The sequence below is a fragment of the Ambystoma mexicanum genome, chromosome 1p, assembly GCF_040938575.1.
Source record: "Ambystoma mexicanum isolate Mex_15411 chromosome 1p, UKY_AmexF1_1, whole genome shotgun sequence".
NCBI classification, from domain to species: domain Eukaryota; kingdom Metazoa; phylum Chordata; class Amphibia; order Caudata; family Ambystomatidae; genus Ambystoma; species Ambystoma mexicanum.
Genome location: NC_090921.1, coordinates 1,083,381,818 through 1,083,400,293, shown reverse-complemented (window position 1 = coordinate 1,083,400,293; position 18,476 = coordinate 1,083,381,818). Strand labels below are relative to the sequence as shown.

The 18,476-nt window shown below is 43.3% G+C and overlaps 1 protein-coding gene across 2 annotated transcripts in view; it reads left to right on the top strand.

Moving 5' to 3' along the window:
• Window positions 1-18,476, top strand: part of B4GALT3 (beta-1,4-galactosyltransferase 3) — a 568,837-nt gene that overhangs the window by 500,274 nt on the left and 50,087 nt on the right. For both annotated transcript variants that reach the window (XM_069604654.1, XM_069604658.1), the window contains exon 3: window positions 4,913-5,148. In XM_069604654.1, the coding sequence (XP_069460755.1) occupies window positions 4,913-5,148 (236 nt within the window). The remainder of the gene's footprint in view (window positions 1-4,912; window positions 5,149-18,476) is intronic.

The following is an 18,476-nucleotide window of genomic DNA, read 5'->3' as shown; positions in this document are numbered from 1 at the left end:
TCAGTGGCACAAACAACTGCATATATGGCAATACATTTACACCAGTGATGACTTATGCACATTCAACACTATAGGACTGCTTACTGTTCTTAGCCAGCCAGCCCCTCGTTTGTGTGCACCAAAGTTTCCAAATTGCCTCTTTTTTGCAACCCAATATATTCTCATTATGAACCGATTCTCCATTCTTGTGTAATGCTTTGCTTTCGATGCAAAAGGCCATTCAAATTTTCTTATAAATAAGATGATTGCAAACCTATCTAAATACATGCCCTTTAACCGTGTGCTTGTAGGTTACCTAATGTGTTTTATGCAGCTTAATATAGAATGCAGGTCTGATTATGGGCACCGGAAGGAGCTGGCAGAACAGATGGTCAGAAATAGTGTGTGCAGGTGGCGCAGCGCCATGTCTGGAGTTAGCGGAACGTGTGGACATGGTGATGGAGCATCGTTCCTCAATCATGGCATTGGCAACAATGGGCCATGGATCAACCTGACCGGGCCAACCAGGAAGTGGTGATCAATATTAATCGGCTGGAGGTGACCACTGGCTGAAGGAAGGATGCCCACCCTGTTTACTATGACAGCAACAAACCTATCCTCTCATTAGTGTGCCTTAAATCCTTTATCCAACATCCGTAACAATAACATCCCTTTTGGAGGTGACATTGGCTTCAGAAGTTTAACTTGTATAACTAGTCCCATTCCAATCCACAGATCTCATCTAGTATTGCAGTATCAGTGCCTCCCCCTTTCTGCCCCTTAGAGGGTGGCAATGAAGTCGAAGTTACACGTGCCAATATGTCCTTCTCCACAGAAAAGCTCCTTTACACTGTCTGAACTTCGAAGTGTTATTATTAGCAACTTGACAACTTTAAGTAAACTTTGGCAAAATACCTACAATCAAGTCTTTATGGTGTTGGGTGCTGCAAGTCTAAACTTTAAAGTGTGTGGGAAGATCATGTCTTGGGGCTGGGCTCTGAGACCCCCAACCGGCCCATAGTCGGGGTTTGCTCAGAAGCATTTTAAGACAAGATAGCGCACCCATGAGATGGATGGGGGTGCAGATTTATTACTCCAACACCAATCAATAAGGACAACTCAACGGTTTCGCAAAGGGTGTCTGTTTAATGACAAGTACAAAAAAACTGAGTTATGAATATAAGCAATGGTGTGATCTTCCTTCTCGCTTCAACTGCAACAAACTTCATAAAAATTATAGCGTTTATACTGAAAACTCATTGATGTGTAACACTTAAAAGTTGCAATGCAAGTCTATTGGTTGGGGAAAAGGTAACTTTAATATAGGTACTATATTTGTATATGGTAACGGAGTGAGGGGATTGGATAAACACTGTCCGGTGGGCATCTAAGCCCTTCCTCCACAATTACTACTGCAGACGTCACTAAAAGTATGACGTCCTATTGGTTCTACTGACTGTAGGACCCTAGATTATTTGGTCCATTGTGATTGGGTTGGCACCAACGCCATGCATACCTGTCCACATTGCTTAGCAGCACGCAGAATGGTCGGCCAGGTGCGAGGTGCTCCTTAGTTACCCGGCCTTCCTCCAGTCATTGTTACAATCAATCATAACTTTAGTAACCATGTGTTAATTATTTCAATGTGGTTGCCCTTGAGACTGCATATTCTGTCTGGAAAAGTTCTGATATCTTCGCCTGGCCATGCGTACGTGTGAGCTCTCGTTTTCGTCTGGCTCAGCTGGTCACGTGGTTCAGACACCGTGAATTTGCCTCTTTTCCATCAATTCGTGTATTTGATTCTTGTTTCACCCACCACCTGCCTTTGTGTTATCGCGACCTTTCAGAGGCAGGATATTCTGTTCTTAGTTTCAATTAAATATAGCTACTGTTCGTCTCTTCTATTGGTATGACCTTGGCTTTCCTGGCACGAGCTGCCTCTGCTGAGTTTCGTTTCAGCCGTCTCTTCCCATTTTTTCTAAATATAAAGCTTTTCCTCGTGTGGCCTTTAGTAACCTGGGTTGATTCTGCTTCTTGTGCAAAGTGGAAATATACTTATAATAAGGTGCTTCGCTTGAGGTAGATTGTGTATAGTGGCTCTTGCCGCACTATTCTACTAAGCATAGCAAGCCGCACTGTTTTCTTAGCTTTCTTGCGGTTCCAAGCATATGTACGGTGTAAACTGGCCAAATATCTTTGCCATGCTTGCAGCTTAAGCTTCATACATTTTGACATCGTCCTTTCACTTTAGGTTCACAATATCCTTGTTCTTGGTGTTTCGTCTCTTTGCGTCGTCCTCTGGTTGTCATTTCTTCTATATGTGAGTCAGTCCGGGTTTTCGTGACGTCACCATTCGTCTTCCATTAAGACCTTTTTGGTTTCTTCAGGGACTGTACTCAGACAATCTTCAGTTGGTTTCATTTGTTGATATGGTTTTCTCAATGGATACCCTACTGTCTATGGTTTCCTTGACATGGGTACTTCAATAGGTGCTGTTTTTCTAATGGGTACTGGGCAGAGCCCCACTGCGGCTCTCTGCTGGTTTATTTGCTCATCATACGTCACATATTTCGGTGTGAACGTTCCTGGTACTTCATAATGTACGGTTGGAGTCCAGGCTTTATTTGGGACCTCCTCTACAGGGCCATAGTTGATCAAAACCATACGGTGTAGCCAGAAAAGCTAAGAATGTATGTGTACTAATTAATCAACACTCAAGGTTGGGTTGTGTATCCTAGGATGTTGTTGCATAGCACAAGTGTCTGGTAATAGCATGCCATGCTTCTGGTTTGCTTTGTGATGAGTGGGTTGTTTTTCTCCTCCTCGATCAATGCTCTGTTACTCTGTTACCACTACATTACTACCCTTTTTGGCCACAACACGAACCTCCTAATGAGGCCCGTAGTCTCTCAGTACTGACAGTCTTAAAGACTTGTAGGTTTCCCCACAATAATGAGCAAAACAGACCAGGCTTTATAGACCTCCAAAACGTCAGGATAGGGTTTAAAACAAGCGGAGAATGGGGTTTGATGGGGATCTATGGAGGGAAGGGTGCAAAAATAAAATCCTTCTCAACATCCTATGTCTGCAATAGGCTGGCAAGGGGCTGTGGGGTATTGGACAGTTGTGGCTTGTTGTCATGGATGTAATTTCACCAAAATTCCTAAGGTAGCAGAGGTGAAAAGTGCCAGAGACTGGAAACCGTAACTGACCAACACAAGTCCAACCAGAAGACAAATCAAGGCTGTACCAATTTACGCTTTTACACTTGGACAATACGTGCAGGGATTTTCTTGTCAATAGTGCACTTTGAACCATTGTACAACAACCCACTCCCGCCAGTCACCCAGAGCCTGAATATCCCCCATCCACCGTGAATCGCTAAGGGCCCTCCGTCAACAGTTTTAAATGTCTAGCACCCACTCGCACCCTCCAACACCTTACACCTTACACCTCCAATTCCTTGCTGCAACACCTTCATGTTTACACAGTGCCACCCTCCAGCAACGCACGTCTCCTGCATTCTGCAACACCATCAACCTCAAGCAAACTAGCAACTTAAGTCTCCAGTACCCTCCTTCAACACCCCAACAGTGTGATTCTCAATTACCCTCCAACATTTCACATCTGCATTCAATGTATTCCAACTCTTACAACATGTTACGTCTCAACCACTCTCCCAACATCTGTAAGTCACTAGTACAACTTCTTGAGTCTCCAGTACCAGCCTCCATAACATTAAACCTCAAACCCAGAGCTGTGCCAGTGGTTCTGAATGATTTGAAACCTTCCAGCCATCACCTTTCTGTTTTGCCTATTTGGTAAGTAACCCAACGTGTTTTTTTTGTTAGGTGGGAGATGGAGGATAGGATGTGTTGCAGGTCACAGTCATTGCATGTTGTTTTTTATTTAAAATGTAAACCACAGCAGCAGCTCCAGGACATCACCCCTAGAAAAAGCCAATTTTATTTTTTTGTTTGGGCCTTTATATATTGCTTAATGCCAGCTTCTAAGCACTGGAACAGGAACTGAACCCATGTTGCACTGCATCCTCTTGTTCCCAAAGCAAGTGTGTTGCCCCGATCTATCCTTCCAAATACACTTTTTTTGCTTGAGGAAGCAACAGATTGTTTACTTCAAAGGCAGAGGGCAACTTCATGTAAATTCTCACCTTGCATCAGTCTACTTCATGTACATTCATTAGCTCACCTTGAATCAATATACAGTGTGCCTGTGATGCAGGTCCGACGGATCGGGGTCCGGTCACACATTGCCCAGGCAGGATTGGTGGCAGATGTCACTTGGGCACACCCTTCTCAACCCTGGCACAGTCTCTCCCAGGATGTGCAAAACAGATGAGAAGTACTGATCAGATTTGTGTTCATGCTGTGCTGTCACTGAGTACTGCAGGCTGCTCTTACCTATTCCCAGCTAGCTAGGCCTTGACCCCATACCCTTCCTGTTGCTACTGTCCTGGGTATGAGCTGCACAGACAGCCCCACTTCTGAACCCACCATTCAGGCAGTCTTCACTAATGGACTACAAACCTGTTAGTGATGGCGGCTTAATGGTTTTTCCTGCGTCCCTGTTATATCTCCAGCTAATGAGATCTAGATTCCAGGTGAAAAAAGTTGTGGCACATTTAGCTGCATTTAAAACTGCCGTTTTCAGGTGCAACACAGATATCTGCTCTTGGCACTGCCTCTTTGTTCAGTGGCCCAGGGATCACGACAGGTCTAGGGATGGCAGAGGGGGAGCCAGGGGTAGCACGCGCTACCCCTGGCAACCCCCAAATGACGTTGTTGTGTGGAAAGTTTTGTGGCAATGGAGACAGTGAATTTGTATGCTTGGAAAGGAGGAGTTGAAAATGCTATAGTGTCATATAGAAGGCCAATACTTTTTTCTAACGTGTCCTTTTTTTCTTGCACCTCAGTTGGACCGCTGACGGTGACCTTCAACAGTGTCCCAACGGTAAAGCAAATCGTGGAGAAGAACCCGTTGGTTACTGCCGGGGGAATGTTCCACCCACCGAACTGTGAGCCTCGCCACCGGACTGCTGTATTAATTCCTCACAGGAACAGGGAGGCTCACCTGCGGTACCTCCTGTATTACCTGCACCCCTTCCTCCAGCGTCAGCAGATACAGTACGGCATCTACGTCATCCACCAGGTCAGTCACGATAGACCTGCCCATCTCCTGTATCCAATCCATCATGAGGCTGGTAGTGTGCATTTTAAAAAAATGGGCACATTTTTGATAAGAATGAAATTCCCATGCTACACCGCAGTGTCAACCCAACGGTCAGTGTGATCTTTGCTTTACAGTACCACTGACCTCTTAAAATAACTGATTTTAGGTTTCAGCATATTGTGCAAGTAAATTAGTGCCTCGCTTCTATCTGCATCGTGAAGTCTTTAAGGGGGGGGGGGAATAATTGTGCTATTTGTAGAAGTTCAGCACTGTATACCGCTCAGCTCCGGAGAAGAGGGTGAGTTTCCTGTATACGCGGGGGTGTGCATTTTCCTTTGCTTGATGGCCAACCACACCTTACAGTGCTGACCCGATGAGTGTGAAGTCGCCGCCCTTGATAAAAAAAAATATACTCCCCCCCCCCCCACACTTCCTCAAAATACAGTGTGCCTGCCTCTTCCCACAGTCAAAAGAATGAATAGCGCTGCACTCCTTCCTGTAGTTAGGTTCACTTGATAGATATGCACCCAGGCAAACCTTTGAAAAATAGAGGTTGGAGATCTGAAATCCCCCGAATACGCCTTGCTTCGCAAAACAGAGGTATGCTCATTGCATTTTAAACCTGCAAACATTGCACAAGGTAGACTTTAAAAGTGCCTTAATTACAGTAATTTGAACTATATACAGATATGTAGTGCAGGGAGAGGGGGACTATATGACCCTGGGGGAAGGCAGTCACTTTTGGAATGTTTTGGTGTTAGGAGTGGTGTAACACAAAATGTGTGGGCTCCTTTGTGAGCCATGCTGGAGGGAGACAATGGGCGGGTGGGCTTTCAAAGCTTGGGCCACACCACACTTGGGAGGAGGGGGGGGGGCTGCCTAGACCAACACGAATGTGCATACTGCACTAGGTGAAAGATATAACTGTTTTTAATCCATCCTTACATTTTTCACCTTGCATAGAAACAAGGCGATTGTCATGTGCCTGGCCACTGGCCCCCAAATGTACCAGACACATCTGCGTGCCAGTAATGTTATGCACAATTATGATACAAAAGAAAACCCGTTCATGCTGGCTCTTACAATACATGCCAGTATCCCTGTAGCAGAGCATACACTTGTTGGCTTTGCCCTTAACCCTTAATGCCAGTACACATCTCATGCTGCTTGAAGAGAACATGTTGTTGCTGGCTGCACAAATGCTTGTATAAAGAGAAAATATCTACTTTAAGCAAAAATCGTGGTATCTGATTCCTCCACAATGCTACGTCTTGAAAAAAATGTATCCAATGGCATATTCAGAAAATGAAAAATTATTTTATTACAAATTCATTTCAATTTAGAACATAGAAGAAAAAATGTATAAAACGTAGTAAAACCCAAGGGAACAAAATCGAAACAAAAATCACAAAACGCACAATAAATAGCAATTTTTGGAACACATTGAAAATTCACATTTACACACAATTGGACAAAAACTAATTATTGGATGATCCAATTTGTGGAAAACAATTATCAGCCCAACATGTTTCTGTCCCTATCAAACAAATCGTAGAACATTCATCAGGGGCTATTCACTGCACACTTGCGAGATTTGTGATGCGTGGTTATGCTGATCTCCACAGTACTTTGACCACGTATCAGGATTTCTAATACTAAAAACAATTTAAAAAAAGAGGAAAAGTCACCAATTTCAAAACACAAAATGTAATAGTCTAAACACACCAGAAAAGGCCACCAATGGAAATAATTCTGGTAGTTGCTCAAGACAAGCACAAACAGATAGCATGTGCAGCAAGTAGGTGCCCCTTACTATCGCCCATATTGTTGAAAATCAATTTCAGGTCCTCATTTGTAGAACTTATAAATGTATGTCTCAGCCTCAACTGGCCCCCGCCAAACACTGCAATACAGGAACACACCAAACAAAGACTTACAATAGAGGGTCTCCAAAAATCCCCTTTCCACTCTCCACAAAACGCATATGCTCCCAAAGTCCAAGGAGCAACAAACCCAAAGCAATTCTTGCCATATGTGTCACATTTTTCTCCAGAGCACACTCCAAATCATTCCAGGCATATGGCTTCCATCTTCATGAATTCAATGGCCAGGGTATCAAACATGTCCTAACATGGCCAACAAAAACCATACACAGACCACAGCCCATGTCTTTTGGTCCGTCCACACGCTGTTCACTGAACCACTGTTCCACTCACCACACAAAACACAGGCCAGTGCTGAAGCCTTTGTGTTAACATAAAACATGCTGAGTGCCCAAACACACCCATGGCAAAGAAACACCTAGTACCCTTCAAGAAACTCCAGTTCTGTCCTGCAGCATCACCAGCCTGCCAAAGTGCCTCATAACGTATCACCAAAGGTCCAAACACCACTGTGAACCTCACAAAACTGGAGAAACCACAGAGCATATTATTCCCAGAACACTAGAAAAATGGATTCTTACCGTAATTCTACTTGTGATCTTTCCCCGAAAAAAGCAAGCTGCAAAGAGGCTAAAACGTACTAGCAGCGTCATGCTCCCTGTGTGGCTATATGAGCTCTACCAGCCCGACCGGCTTTCATTAAGGGTAAACAGTAGATGGACTACTCTGGCGGACAAACATCAGCAGAAGGTGTTCAAAAATGGGCACCATCTAGGAATTACCCCAGTGTAATAATACAGAGTGAGATGATGATAACCGCAAATGCTTGTATCAGACCTTTCTACATTCAAACTTTACATTTAGACTTTCCTGAATTGAGGATGGTAGAGGTCCCAATATGGTAAAAGCAACTGGCATATGCCAAATATACAGGAATGGAACCCGAAAATCATTAGTATATGGTTCAACACTGGCCACACCCATACTGGACGCAAGTAAAGTTGCTCTGTGGAGATCGCACTCGAAGCAACCCACCAAGGGAAGCTAATGAAATCCACACAAGTTGCAGTTTACAATGAACAGGTGCCGGCATCAGTCACATGGCCCAGTACGGTATTAGAACACTCTAATGTGTGGATGCACTGTTCCCCCATACTGCTATATAACATGTCCATAGCATTCTTTAAAAAAAAGCCAAATTAGATGACTCCCAATGTACTTCAAGTAGGTAAATCGCATTTTGCACTGATCTTGGTCTTCAAAATCATTTTCTGCTCAGAAGTGAGCAATCTCTGATTAGTATCCTCTCTATTGGACCCCTTGATTTTCTTGAGGATTACCCAAACAATGTTTTCATAGGTAATTCCCTTATCCATGTTGTGTACCAATGTACCTTGAATGATTTTATTTTTTATACAGCTGGGGTGCTCCGAGTCTTGTTTTGCATTTCCTGTTTGTCTTGCCTATGTATTGGAGCCCACACGGGCATGTAATCGTATACACGTTTTCGTTGTTGTAGTTAGATTGGTCTTTGAACCATCTATCCTGCAGACCAGTATCCACTTCTGTGTTTTTTTCAGTGTACTTACACATGACGCATCGTCCACATGGAAAATGACATAAAACTTGTGGGCCATGTCCCCTGTTCTTTGTTTCACAAAACCTGAATTTGTTTCCGTTATATCGTTTCTGATCACCATGTTTTATATTTTGACTCCTCGTGTATGCTATTAAGGGAGATACTGTTTTATTGTTACTGTTTTATTAGTGAACACCTCCCTCCAATTCTTCTTAATAACTGATTTAATTTTATACAATAGATCGGAGCAAATGTTAACAAATACTGGTCCTGTATCTTTTTTTTACTTTAGCAGGAGCTTTTTCTTAGAGCACTTCCCGGTTGTTGTCATAGGTTCTTTTGGCAGACTAATTTGCTGGGATAGCATCTTGCAATTAGTTTGTTATAAAGCACATTTGCACTATTCTCATAGTGCCCTTTGTTGCTGCTGTTCCACTTCAATCTCAGAAATTGGCCAAATGGTAAATTGGTTTTAATATGTTTGGGATGATGGCTAGAGAAATGCAACGGCGCATTCCTATCTGTGGCCTTACTGGAAGGCTTGACTAGTAGTTTACCCTCATGATGGAAAATTGTGATATCTAGAAAGTTAATCTCCACATTACAGATATCCTTGGTAAACTTCAGAAACCTGTTTTGTGTATTCAACCAGGTGATGAAAACGCCTTCCTCGTCATGAGAACCTTCCCACACTATAAAAATGCCATTGATATATCTCAGCCATTGTTTTAAATGGATCTTAAAAGGATTGTTGTCCGCGTACACCACCGATTTCTCAAAAGATTCAACATATAGTTTGGCCAAATTAGGGGCCATGGTTGCCCCCATAGCCATCCCTTCAACTTGTAAAAAGAAACGTCCCTGGAATTGGAAGAAATTCTTGGTCAGGGCATATTCTGTACACAAATGAACAAAAGCATTACTAACCGGATGGTTGTCAGTTCTTAGTAACAATGTTTCCTCTACCACTTCGAATGTTGCCTTTTGAGGTATCGTACTGTAAAGCAATTGTAGATCAAGCAATATTTACAGGTGGGATTCAGGTTCAAAAAACAACCTCTCGATTTTACGGATCGCATCTTTAGTGTGTCAAGTAACTCTTGATTTGTAACACAAATGGTCTTGTTAGTAGTTGGCGTATTTGGCTAGAGGCTCCAAAATGGAATTTAACCCCTGATACAATTGGGCGACCTAGAGGTCTGAGGGGATCCTTATTTATTTTAGAGAGTATATAAAACACTGGTATCCTCCCGTCTTCTCATCAATAAGTCTGCTTCTTGTTTCCCAATCATATGGTGATCCAAAACTCTTGACACTTACTTTTTTACTTCTGCAACCATAATCTTGGTGAGATATCTTTCCAGCACACAGTAGCTATCCCTATCTGACAGCAAGGTATTGCATTAGAAAATAGTCATTTTGATTCTTCAAGACAATGGCTCCCCCTTTGTCCGCCTGACACACAATAACCTCATGGTGTATAGCTAAATTCTGATCCTTAATAAAATTGGAGTGAGTATCTCTCTCAAATGATTGTAGTCTAGTAATCTCCTCCATGACTTTCTTCTCATACATGAGATACTCCGGGGTGCGGGGGGGAGGGGGGAATGAGTTTGCACTGGGGGATTGAAATTAGAGGGATTATGTACGCTACAGTTCTTCGACTTCGAAATCATGTTCATTTTGAAAAAAACATGTGTAGATGTATTTTTCACATAAATAGTTGAAACTCCGCTCTAAATTTGAACGGATCATGTCGTTTCGTCATGACAAAATGCAGTCGCTTGTTCAGAGTATACTCCTCTTTCTCACTAAGTGTGTACAAAGATAAATTCACTACCACTGTTTCTGACTGCGGGTTCTCATTTGGTTGTTCCAATTCCCTATGTGGGAGCCTCGATCTAAAAACACATGAGACCCTGCTTTGAGTGGTTCCTGCCTCTGTAACCCCTGCCCATGGTCATTCTGGTGTCTTGTCTGCACAAGTGTACACCTCCTCCCCACCATGTAAAAACACTCTTCATGCTGACTTTTTAACATTAGTTAAATATTTAATGCCACGTAAAGAAATCCTCTTCTATTTCCAGGCTGCGCAATCACCCTCCCCGTGTAGTAACACACATGTTGACTTTGCCCTTAATTGCATAAAAAAAAGAAGTGAAACATTTTTATCCATTCATAAATGACATCTGGTAGCTTAAAAACACACACTACCACTACTTGGTATCGTATCAAATAAAAGTTTAGAATTCTTATTTTCTTCATTAAAAAAACCTTTACATAAAAATGGTTGTTCCTTTGCTTAATATTCTAGTTTTTTTTTGGTAGTGTGTGTTTTTAAGTTACAAGATGTCACCATTTATGAATGTATAAAAATGTTTGTCTTCCTTTTTTGATGCAATTGTATGAAGTCTCTCCTTAGACATTGGAGTCAATATGGTTTCTCAATTGACCTGACTTGTATAATTGTCTGACCTGCATTATATTGAGACTTTGCCCTTAATGCCATTAAAAAAAAAAAAAAGCCATGCCTCATTAAGAAAATATCTCTTTGCTGCTGATCAAATACTCCTCCCACCTCACCATGTAAGAATACTCCTCATGTTGAATTTGCCTTTCATGCCAGTAAAAAATGCAAAGCCTCTGTATGGAACAATTCCTTGCTAGCTGCACAAGTGCCTAGCACCACCTTGTAAGAACAGACATGTTGGCTTTGCCATCAACACCAGTAAAAAATGCAATGCAATGCAATGCAGTGCCACAAAAAGGCAACATTTTGTGGCTGGCTACAAAAATGCCTACCCCCAATGTACGAATGCACATCATGTTGTTGGCCTTGCCTTTAATACGAGTAGAAAATGTTGTGCCACAGGAAGAACATTTCCTGGTTGAGGCTACCTGCCCCATAGCGTACTAAAAAAATCCCCCACCTCATTAAAGTAATAGCACTTCAAGTTGGCTTTAACCAAAAATTCAATGAAACCATTCTGTCACTGTAAGAAAAAAGCCATGCGCCAATGCTTCCTGCGACCCAGCCTCACACCCACATATGGATACCCATTTCAACATCACTCGCCCAGAAAATGTGCACTACATTTTCCACATGCGCACTCGGAACATTCACACTGCATTCTCATTCACACACACACACACACCTTTTAAACTGAACTGAGAACTCGCATTTAAACACGCACTTACAGACACATCCTTGCATGCACACATAAATACATACATACAGATACTAAACCCATGCACGCACATACCATTTTTTTTTTTAATATCTGTTTCCGACCAGACCAGCTCTGGACTCGATGATCCTATAAAGGCTTCTGGCTTCCACACTCCAGAGAGACGAACCAGTAAGCAGGGAGAGTTTCCTGAGTCCTCCTCACAAGCACTGTGGAGCTGTAGGCAGAGAGCTTCCATCTCAATTTGTGCCCACTGCTGAGTCCCCATGTCAGTGAAGGTAAAAGCTCCTAATAGACTGCTTAGGGAATTCTGTGGTCCCTCTGTGTGGTGGCATATATGTCTAAAAACTCTGAGCAATCCAGAAAAGCTACCAGGAATAGAGTGCCAGTTTAGTCCATTCTGTTTTGACATAGGTCAGCCACAGAATAGGGGCAGAGATACCATCCAACATAGTCTCCGTAACAAAATATTGGTAAGATCTGCTTCAGGGTTTGCCCAGAACCACAGCAAATAGTTTTATTTGTACCTAGTCTACCAAATGACTTACCCAAAATTCTGACATGTGTGACCGAATTGGGCACCGTACCTGGCCATCTCAGAATCTTTTTGGACAGCAATTTTCTAACATTTCAAGCCCCAAGGTATTGGTACAGCCCCAAACACCTGCTTCATAAACCACTGCAACAGTTTTAGCCCTATACATTTAGGTTACTATGTAATCATTGCAGAAAATATTTCAACAATTTAGATTGTGTACATACATGGGCACAACTGCATTAATTGTGTAACCCATACTTTCATTAGTGCTCATAACTTGACATGGCATTACATTACCTGTACGTGGAGGTATCCCTCTGTTAACATAGCCAGATGTCTCATGTACGTTTAAGAGTACATGACTTTGAATATATCGGGAATCGTTATGTGGGTCTGGGGGTTGTCCATCTCAGCAATCAGGTGGTTGACATTACTTCTATTACAGCGCTTGGAAAAAGGAAGCATCTGTCATCAAGGTCAATATAAAAATGTGGTCTTCAAATTGTCCTTTTCCTTGTGGCTGGGTAGTCGGATTCTGGTTTCCGAAGGAATTCGACTATCAAACTCTCAACCCCTGCATCACCTGCGACAACCAAATCTTCCGAGCCATCAGGAGGGCCTGGTGCTCACCCCCTCACTCTCCCACGGAGCTTCGCAATTTGGCACCCGAGCATGTAAACTGAATCACTTGGGGATATGGAGATCATTCAGGCAGCCATAAAATGCCCTGTGGTCCCAGTATTAAAGTAAATGTCCTTTCATTGGATGCTGAAACAGATCAGTAATCCAATAACTTGGTTGAGTGTTGTGTAAGGAAGGCATGGTATCAAACAGTAAGACCGACACAAGTGATCACAGTTCAAGGGTGTTTTTTAAACTTCAACTGGGTTTGAAAAACGCCTATCTAATCCTAAATCTAAAGATGGGAGCAAGCTACATCCATCAAATAATAACGCAATCCTAGTGATGTTGTGTCAAAATAAAAGGGCCTATACTAATAAACGTATTGCCAATCCAAATAGTGTGGGAAACAAGGCAATGCAAAAGTGTTCAAGAAATGATATATCAGGATCTTCAAGCAGTTGGCTTCCCTTCCCCACCTTTTCAGCACGGGACAATGTGGCATACACGTGCTTAGCACAGTCTCTGGCTTCTCTAGCATGAGGATGCAATTCAAGAATTCAACATCAGGGCTTTCTGTGCCAAAGTCTTTCTCACTCAAAGTCTTATTTAAGATGGCCTGATGCAACACAACATTCTTGCTCAGGATTTCCACTTATACAATTTCTCAGGTGATTTACTGTTCACCCAAGGGTCCCCCTCCGCTGGGCTTGGACCAGATTCATGTATTTTTCCAAACTTCCTCTATTTCAACAAAATTGAAGACTTTCGACTGTACGTGGGATTTTGCCTGAACCGTCGCAGGACCACTTCGATTCACAGATATTCGTTCACTTTCAAATGATCTCCCTCCGCCAGGCTCAGATCAAATTCATCTACTTTTGTTACTCATCAACTTTATACCTTACAGAGACCTTCGATTGAGCACCTATGCGTTGCCAGGCAACTCTTTCAAAGGAATTGTAGTTTTCTTTAATTTTCAATCACTCATCAGCAGTTCACTTCCCTTGCATCTCTTATCACACAAGCTTTAGGAATGTTCGTTCCAGCACTCGCCATACAGTGTTGCTGCTTGCAACCTTGGAGTCAACACAGACCGGTGTTGTATCGGTCTCCCCAACTCCCCGGCTGTGTTTCTTTCACTGAATCCGCTTTGTTCTTGGGGCCAAGGATGGTACTACTGTGGCTGGTGATTCTCCCCACCTTGATTGACACCTTGATTGACGCGGGAGGGCCCCAGGTATCTCCGACCCACAATGCAGGATTCTTGAGCCTGATTTCCTGGTCTTACACTTTCTCTTGAAGTTTCGGGAAAGTAACCGTTCCTTGACGAAAAGGTCAAGGGAATTTCCCTGCTTGTAATCTCCTTCGGTTTGGCTGCCATCTCAAAACTGAGCGAGGCAAAGTACATGAGGAAACACCAGAGTGTGCTCTCGTGCTGCGCCTTTTATCTGTGTCGGAAGTGTAATGGAAGTCAGGTGTGAGTTATTGTCACAAATTGGCTGACTTCACCTGACCATAGTATTGGGACATGTCAAGTGCACGGCTCGGTTGTTAGTCTGTTTTTCCTTAGAGCATGCTGTTAGTGATAGTGTTCAGGTTGTAAAAAGGGGGTGTAGAGTGCCTAAATATCTTACCGGGTAGGAAGGGGTAAAGGTGTTACTGGGAAGGGGATACTCTCAACATTATCTGCAGGGCAGCCAAGTTGGCTATTCCACTGGCATGCTTCAGAAATTACGATCTACATGCCAGTTTAAGGTCCAATGCTGCGTTTGGTAGATTGGATCTCAAAAACCTGTTGGAAAGAAGAGGGCTTTATTTCCAAACTTCCTCTGGACCTTCTTGCTGTAAAATCACCAACAAATGTGGAGGAAAGGAAACGAGACACTGCAATAGGGGAAAAATGACTCAATGTAGCAACCATTTCACTCCTCGTCCATTTTCCCCAGTAAAACCCTCTCCATTCTGCTAAACTAGATATCTGATAGGCACAGGTTGGTCAGAGTGTAAGGGCTAGTGTCCAAAACCAGTGCGGTTGGTGCAGGAAGCGGCGGGCGTGGCTGTTGCAGCAATGTCCCTCAGCTTCGCATTTGTGGAAAAAAAGCTCTGTTTCCGACCCCACTATGCACAAATTCCACAAGTATGCAATAAAGGACGGTGGTAAGTATCTCCTGACTCCTAACCCACATGCTTAGGTACCAGGTGCATCATAAGACAGTAGGAGCACAAGACTCCTTTTGAAACTACCTGATACATTCGTCTCGGAGATGTTTGTGTCCCACTGTTCAAGAGCTCAGTTAAAGTCCCGTTTTAAGAAGACCACTGAGTTTAGGGCCCTTTAGGAACGTGCATATGTAATGGGATCACACAGATAATTTCCGAGTCCAAATAACCAAACCAATGCAGGAAGATGGCAAAGTACTGTTTGGAAAAAATCTAAAACGGGGAGCTACAACGAACATCAACGGACCTATGCTCATTTTCTCTCTGCGATCTTCACACAAATCGTAGCTTTTATATCACAAATACATTGAAGGTGATGTCATACTACGTGGCAATAATGAAAACCTACGAAGTGTCAGGATTGGCTTAAGGGGAACATCTAAGTATACTTTCTATAGGAACTAGGATTGTGATTGGCTGCCCACTATCAGGTGGACAACATGCCAACCTCTAAAACATGAAATCTTCACAAACATTAGATACAGTTTCTTATTGGTTTTCAAACTATAAGGTCATTTGTTATATGGACTACTATACTTGGTTGGCAAGCTTGTGCCAGGTCAGGAGCATTTGGTTCACTTAGCAGCATGTAAGCCCAGACCCAGGTGCAAGGAGATGGGGCATGACGGTACCTCCCCACCCAATTAGCCCAGCATCTCTCATCGCCCATGCCTTCTGCCATGAAGATTCTCTTTGAACTTGGCCTTGCAAAGTATCCATGTCTTTTAGAATACATGGGAGAGCACTCACTATTTTGTTCTGGGACTCCAAGGTCAAACTCTATTTTTGTCCTTGGCTCACGTGACAGCAGACCACGATTTGGTCAATTTTGGAGCGTTTAAATGAATTCAACTTGGCGCTCTTGGTGTTCTTTTCTTTGCACCTTAACAAGGGATGATTAATCCTTCGCATGTTTGCCCATTTCCAGAATAGGTAGCTGACCTTGGCTGCTTAAGTCTTGACTCCAGGACAGACAACCTTGTCTTGCAGCTCCACGATTCTACTTATTCATGCTGTGACACAGCTTTCCCTTCCTACTTCATGGGTCCTGACTTACTAAATTAATTGCTGGGGGGGAGATTATGGGGCTATAGCCCTGGATCTTTTGCTTATACCCCTGGATAGAATCTCAGGGGCTACAACCAAAAGGCTAGCTAGCCCTACTCCAGACAGTCCCGACATTAGTGTAGCCCAGGATCTTTTGCAGACCTAGCAACACCCCTGAAAATAGCACTATTACCCAACACAATTAGGATGTTTCACGAAACAAAGTATAGAGTGTGTTAAATTAAGAAAAGATGCTGGAGTGAAAAGTGTGTACGTGACTAAGGCTGCATGACATTCTTACTGAGTGAGCCCTGTCTAGACACATAGGCTATTTCTTTATTGACATATAAATAAATATAAATTATGTAGCTTTTAAAAAACTGTTTGTATTCACCCTTACATAGATTTCTCCCCAGTTTGGGGAGGAGGGTGAGGGTGTGTTGGGTGCACGTCTGTGTTGGGTGCTTATATATGCACACACATCCTAATGGCAAAACAGGACCACTGCGTAAGGATGTATATGTGTACGCCCTAGGACAGTCAAAGGGTTAATAGGTGATCTTTTGTTCCTTCCCATAGTTGATGGCTAAATTCAATGTCTACACTTTAATTCCTACCATGAAGATTTGATGTCTTTGAGACTGTCTGAGAAAGTAAACTAGATTTCATCTCGAAGTGAACTAATATGTGGTCAGCCTGTGCTGTTTGGAAATCCAAATTAAGCCAGAGGCTATCGTCGATTAACCATTGTGTCTTTTAAAATCTTCGCATCCGCCATAAATCCTTTTTCAGACTCTGTCGGTCTTCAACTTTTATTTTTATTTCTGAAGTAACCTGCAAACCCTGAGCTCTTCAAACAAAGGCACTTTTTTGAAATGCAACATGGTAGAGCATGACCGTGTATTAAAATGTTTGAAAGTAAGGTAAGGTGGCTCACTTCCCCAGATTTGATTATAAACTCTCATGAAATACATACCATTCTGTCTAGTATATTTTTCTACTGTAGGACCCATCACCCCATTAGTAGCAATTACACCGCCAGTGAATACTCCAGGAGAAACCAGCATCTACAAACGAGAAGAAAAATGTCCTGTGCAGCAGCCAGAATCAAGTACATTGCTACACAACCCACTCAAACACAGTGAACCGGAGCGGCCCTCCACAATTCACCCACAATTCACCCACTGTGAGCGAACCTCTGCTGATAGCGCAAGCCTTGGCATGAAACCCCTGGCAAGACTGAGACCAATGTGGATATCATGCTTACCTACAGGGGGGCTGTGCAGCATCACCCTCACCAAACCAGCAAGCCAAGGACGCCAAAAGACCCTCACATGAACATAGACAGGCTAGTGGATCGTGGGCCAAATGATTCCTTTTGAATCTTTGCCTTCCTGTAACACTAAGTGAAAGAACAGCCACTGATTGGCCTGGATACTAGGTGAGGGAGTGGGCCAATGGAGGGTGATGAGGGAGGTCTGGAAGTAGGAAAGTGTGGGTTATTCGGGTGGGGGTCAAGGGTGAGCTGGAGGATCAAGAGAGCAGCTGGAAGAAGGACCAAGCAGATGAGCGTAGAGGAGATTTATTGAACAAGTGTGTGAGGCAAGGTCTTGGTTGGTGCGGGAGACTGATACTGGAGTTTTGAAGTGTGTGCGAGTGGTATTGGTAGTTGGAGAGTAGGGAGTAAAAGGAAGGTGACAGGAGTGAGTGACTGTGGGAGAATGTGTGGTTAGATTGCAGAGTAAAGAGAGGGGTGTAGTAGTAGTAGTAGTAGTTTGGTTAGTGGGGGGCTAGTAGCGGTGTGGAGAGGGGAGTAAAAGTGGTGTGGAGAGAGGGGTAGTAGTTGGGTGTAGAGAGAAGAGGCAATGGAGAGGAGAGAAGTGGGGAGTAAGATCCGAACAGAGGCGAGCAGTAGAAAGGGAACCATCAGAGGGACAGAAGTGGAAGGAGGTGAGAGGGAAGACTCTGGGTGGAGTAGGAGAGGAGTGTAGTAAGAGAAAGGGAGAGTGGAAGCAAGATCTAAGGAGAGGAGTAGTTAAGTGTGTAAGGAGAAGACCAAAGGGGCTTGAGTGGCTGCAAGGCACTTCTAATACAGCCTACATTATCTTAGGAACGGTACAGCAGGGACCACATAGATTGTTCCCCGAAGGAGAATAGATTTAGACCATCACCACCAGGAAGATGGGCTTTAAACAGTTGGGGGTTACCAATCTCTAGCGACCATCCTG